Raw genomic sequence first — 4,032 nt, 5'->3', positions numbered from 1 at the left:
TCATATTCAAAAGGTTCAATAATATATTGATTCCTACTCCAAAGTAAGATGATACTTCATCCATATACTTGTGTCTCAACCTTTTGCATCTTACTTTTTTCTCATTCATATCACACTTGTTCATCTCTTTTCTTTCATGCTCTATTATCCTTGTCTCTAATACTATATTCATTCTCTTATTCATTTCATATAGTTTTATTGAGAACAAAGTTTGATTTTGATGATCAAATTACTTAGTTTATCAACTTTCACATGTTTATGGTTTTGTGATATGCATAGGGTTGTGAATGGATGGTAGTAATAAGAATCAAGGTGGTGAAGTAAGCATGATGGAGAAGAAAAGAGAAGTGGTGGTGACAATTTCAAACATGGCTGGAGAGAGCCATGGCCAAGATCATCATGATCATGGGTTGAAAGTGTTTGAATCCTTGACTGAAAATGAACCTGCTTCAAAGTCACCACCTATAAAATGTGCTTCTCCTGAGATAAGGTTCAGTCCTAGTCCAAACAAGCCCCCAAAAGCACCTACAACAAATGCAAATCTTGCCAAAAGAAAATCTTTTGTAAGATCAGTGTATTCTAAACCAAAATCTAGATTTGGTGAACAACCTTACTCGACCGATGGAACGTTTCTGGAAGAGAATGTTTTACAGGAAGAATTATCTGTTAGTTCACCTTATAGGAACTCGTTTAGTAAGGCATCACATTCACCCAATAACAAATCCGGTTTGGTTAATAGAAGTGTTTCGATTGCTTCTGTCGTCACTCCTAGAACACCTTTGATGCAATCTCCAGGTCCTGCTGGTGAGGATCTTGATGAAATCATTTACAAGAAAGTTGAATTCAGTAAAGGAAAGCATAAGAGACTGACGACGAAGGCTTTGATCGAATTGTTTGTGTTTTTGATGATTGCGGGGAGCTTGATAGCTAGCTTGACTGTTGAGGAACTGAGGAGGACAAAGATTTGGAGTTTGGGGCTTTGGAGATGGTGCATGCTTGTGATGGTGACCTTTTGTGGCATGTTGGTTACAAAATGGTTCATGCACATTGTTGTTTTCTTGATTGAAATGAACTTCTTGTTGAAGAAAAAAGTGCTTTATTTTGTTCATGGAATGAAGAAATGTGTCCAGGTTTTCATTTGGATCGGTTTGGTTCTCTTGACATGGGTGCTTTTAATCAATCATGGCGTCCAGCGATCTAAATTGGCCGAAAAGATTTTGGACAGTGTAACATGGACTCTTGTTTCTCTTCTAATTGGAGCATTTTTATGGGTCATAAAGACATTGTTGCTGAAAATTCTGGCATCGAATTTCCATGTGAAGTCTTTCTTTGATCGAATTCAAGAATCGATTTTCCATCAATATGTTCTGCAAACTCTCTCCGGGCCTCCACTTATCGATGAGACTGAGAAGGTCGGGAGGTCACAGAGTTTGAGCCATTTTAGTTTCAGGAGTATAACCAATAAAGGTGGCTCGAAGAAAGAAGTTATTGATATGGCAAAGCTTCACAAGATGAAGCAAGAGAAAGTTTCGTCGTGGACCATGAAGATTTTGGTAGATTCTGTGATGAATTCGAGGCTGTCAACAATCTCTAATTCACTGGATGAAAGTTTTTATGATGTAGAAAATGAACAAACTGATAAAGAAATTACTAATGAGATGGAAGCAACTGCTGCTGCCTATCATGTTTTCAGAAACGTCGCTGCTTCCCCTAATTGCACGTAAGTATATAAGCATCATTACTTTTTTTTAAGAGTTTGTTTGAATTGACTTATTTAAACTTATCGATTATGAATAGGGACATTGACGAAGATGAACTCCGTAGATTCATGATTAAGGAAGAAGTTCCTTTGATATTTCCCCTACTGGCACAGGCAGAGACAGGGCTAATTACCAGAAAATCTTTAACAGATTGGGTGGTAAGGTTTTATATGTGAGTTAAAATTTTGTAATCATCATAATGAAGGATTAAAATTCCGTTCGGACTTAAACATTTTTTTTGTTCAGTTGAAGGTATATCAAGAACGAAGAGCACTCGCGCACGCGTTAAGCGACACTAAAACAGCTGTTAAACAATTAAACAAGCTTGTGACAGTGGTTGTAGTACTTGTGACCATACTGGTGTGGCTTCTTCTTTTGGAAATTGCAACAACAAAAGTACTTGTATTCCTTTCATCGCAGCTAGTACTCGCGGCTTTCATGTTTGGAAACACCTGCAAGAATATATTTGAAGCCATCATTTTCGTGTTTGTAATGCATCCATTCGACGTTGGTGATCGATGTGTTATAGATGGTGTCGAGGTAATTTATAATTTATATCAGCCAAATTTATTTGTCGTTGTTTAGAGATTCGGGTATTAATGTCTTCCTTTTAAATTTTCTGGCAGCTATTGGTTGAAGAAATGAATATATTGACAACAGTATTCTTGAAACTTAATAATGAAAAGGTGTATTATCCGAATTCAGTCCTCGCCATAAAACCGATTAGCAATTATTACAGAAGTCCGAATATGTCTGATAGTGTAGAGTTTTCGGTCGATTTTACAACTCCAGCTGAGAAAATTGGAGCACTGAAAGAAAAAGTGAAGAGGTATTTGGAGAGGAATCCACAATACTGGCATCCAAATTTTAGCTTGGTAGTGAAGGAGATTGAAAATGTGAATAAGATTAAGATGGGACTTTATGTTACTCACACAATAAACTTTCAAGAGTTTGGAGAGAAAACCAAACGGAAAGGTGAACTAGTGATGGAAGTAAAGAGAATATTTGAAGAGCTCAAAATCAGATACAACCTTCTTCCGCAAGGTGTTCATCTCAGACACATAGAACCTGATACAAATTAATAGTACCAATCTCAATGCTATGCAACTTCATTTTTAAATTCTAAGCAATTGATTCAAGAATCTGAATGTTGGGCCTTAATAGAAGGTGATAATAATTGTGTTGCATATGGTTACAAAACTAGGTATCCATGACACAATGTAAAATAAGTCATACTCTTATGTACTTACCTCCAAGTTGATGCAATGTAAAATTCCATTACACATTTAACTTTGTCCCATGAATCTGGTTGTTATTTGATTGGCTCAACATTACTTCTAATCTATTAAGTCCAGACAGAAACATGGACAAAGACATGACACGGTTTATAATTTGAGAAGATGTAATAATTAAATGTAACTACATATTTGTCCTTGTGTTGGTGTCGGTTACAGAGACACTGTGTGGGACTCCAAATATGTCAAGATATTCAACACTTCTTCAATTTGAAGTGTTAGTTTGATATAGCTTCTAATTAATGTTCGAGGTATGAAAGGACTGTTCCTCTTATTTCTATCATAACTTGGTCTCCTCTCTTATTTCTTGTAAAGGTGGTAATAAATGAGTTAGGTTCAAGGCATAAAATGAAAGAATTCATTTTTTTCTTCTGAAAATAAATAAATAAATAAACATACACACAAGTTGTTATGCTCATTGTTATAAAATAAGATTTTTGATGTAATGAAAATTGTAATTAAAATGTTAACAATTATCATACTTAAATAAAAAAATACAAATTTATTAGGCTTTTGTTTAATAGTCTTACATTATTATTACAAATTTTTATTTACAGTCTAATATTTACAATACTTCACTATCCAACATTTTAATAACTCAAGTAAGTTGATTGAATTGTTATGTTGGTAAAGCTTTTATTAACACATTTGTTAGTTGATATCCATAAAGTTTGTAGGTTGTAGTTATCAATACAATGTCAATACACTATCCAACATTTTTTTTTTTTGATGAAATTTCTATCAATATTAATATGTATTGTTATGCTAAATATGATTATGATATGCAATTTTAAGGTCAATTTTACTATCTATAAAGAACATCATATGGCCTTCATAATGTATCTTTCAATTCTTTTATCAATTGTTTCGTTCATATTAATTCAAAAAAATTGTGTGCCACAGCTTTAAATTTTGCTCCAATACTTGATTGAGCAACTACACTTTGTTTCTTAATCCTCCAAGCAACTAAGTTTTCA

At 34.1% G+C, this 4,032-nt stretch overlaps 1 protein-coding gene across 1 annotated transcript; it reads left to right on the top strand.

Annotated features, from left to right (window-relative positions):
• On the top strand, positions 1-3,196 carry LOC131660757 (mechanosensitive ion channel protein 10-like). Its single transcript, XM_058930068.1, has 4 exons — positions 1-1,720; positions 1,798-1,918; positions 2,007-2,300; positions 2,387-3,196. Exons 1-4 carry the CDS (start codon positions 288-290, stop codon positions 2,840-2,842), a joined length of 2,304 nt encoding a protein of 767 aa, XP_058786051.1. The 5' UTR covers positions 1-287; the 3' UTR covers positions 2,843-3,196.
• The last annotated feature ends 836 nt before the right edge of the window (positions 3,197-4,032 follow it).

The sequence above is a fragment of the Vicia villosa genome, linkage group LG3 (genome assembly GCF_029867415.1).
Source record: "Vicia villosa cultivar HV-30 ecotype Madison, WI linkage group LG3, Vvil1.0, whole genome shotgun sequence".
NCBI lineage: Eukaryota > Viridiplantae > Streptophyta > Magnoliopsida > Fabales > Fabaceae > Vicia > Vicia villosa.
This window is presented reverse-complemented; position numbering and strand designations above follow the sequence as displayed.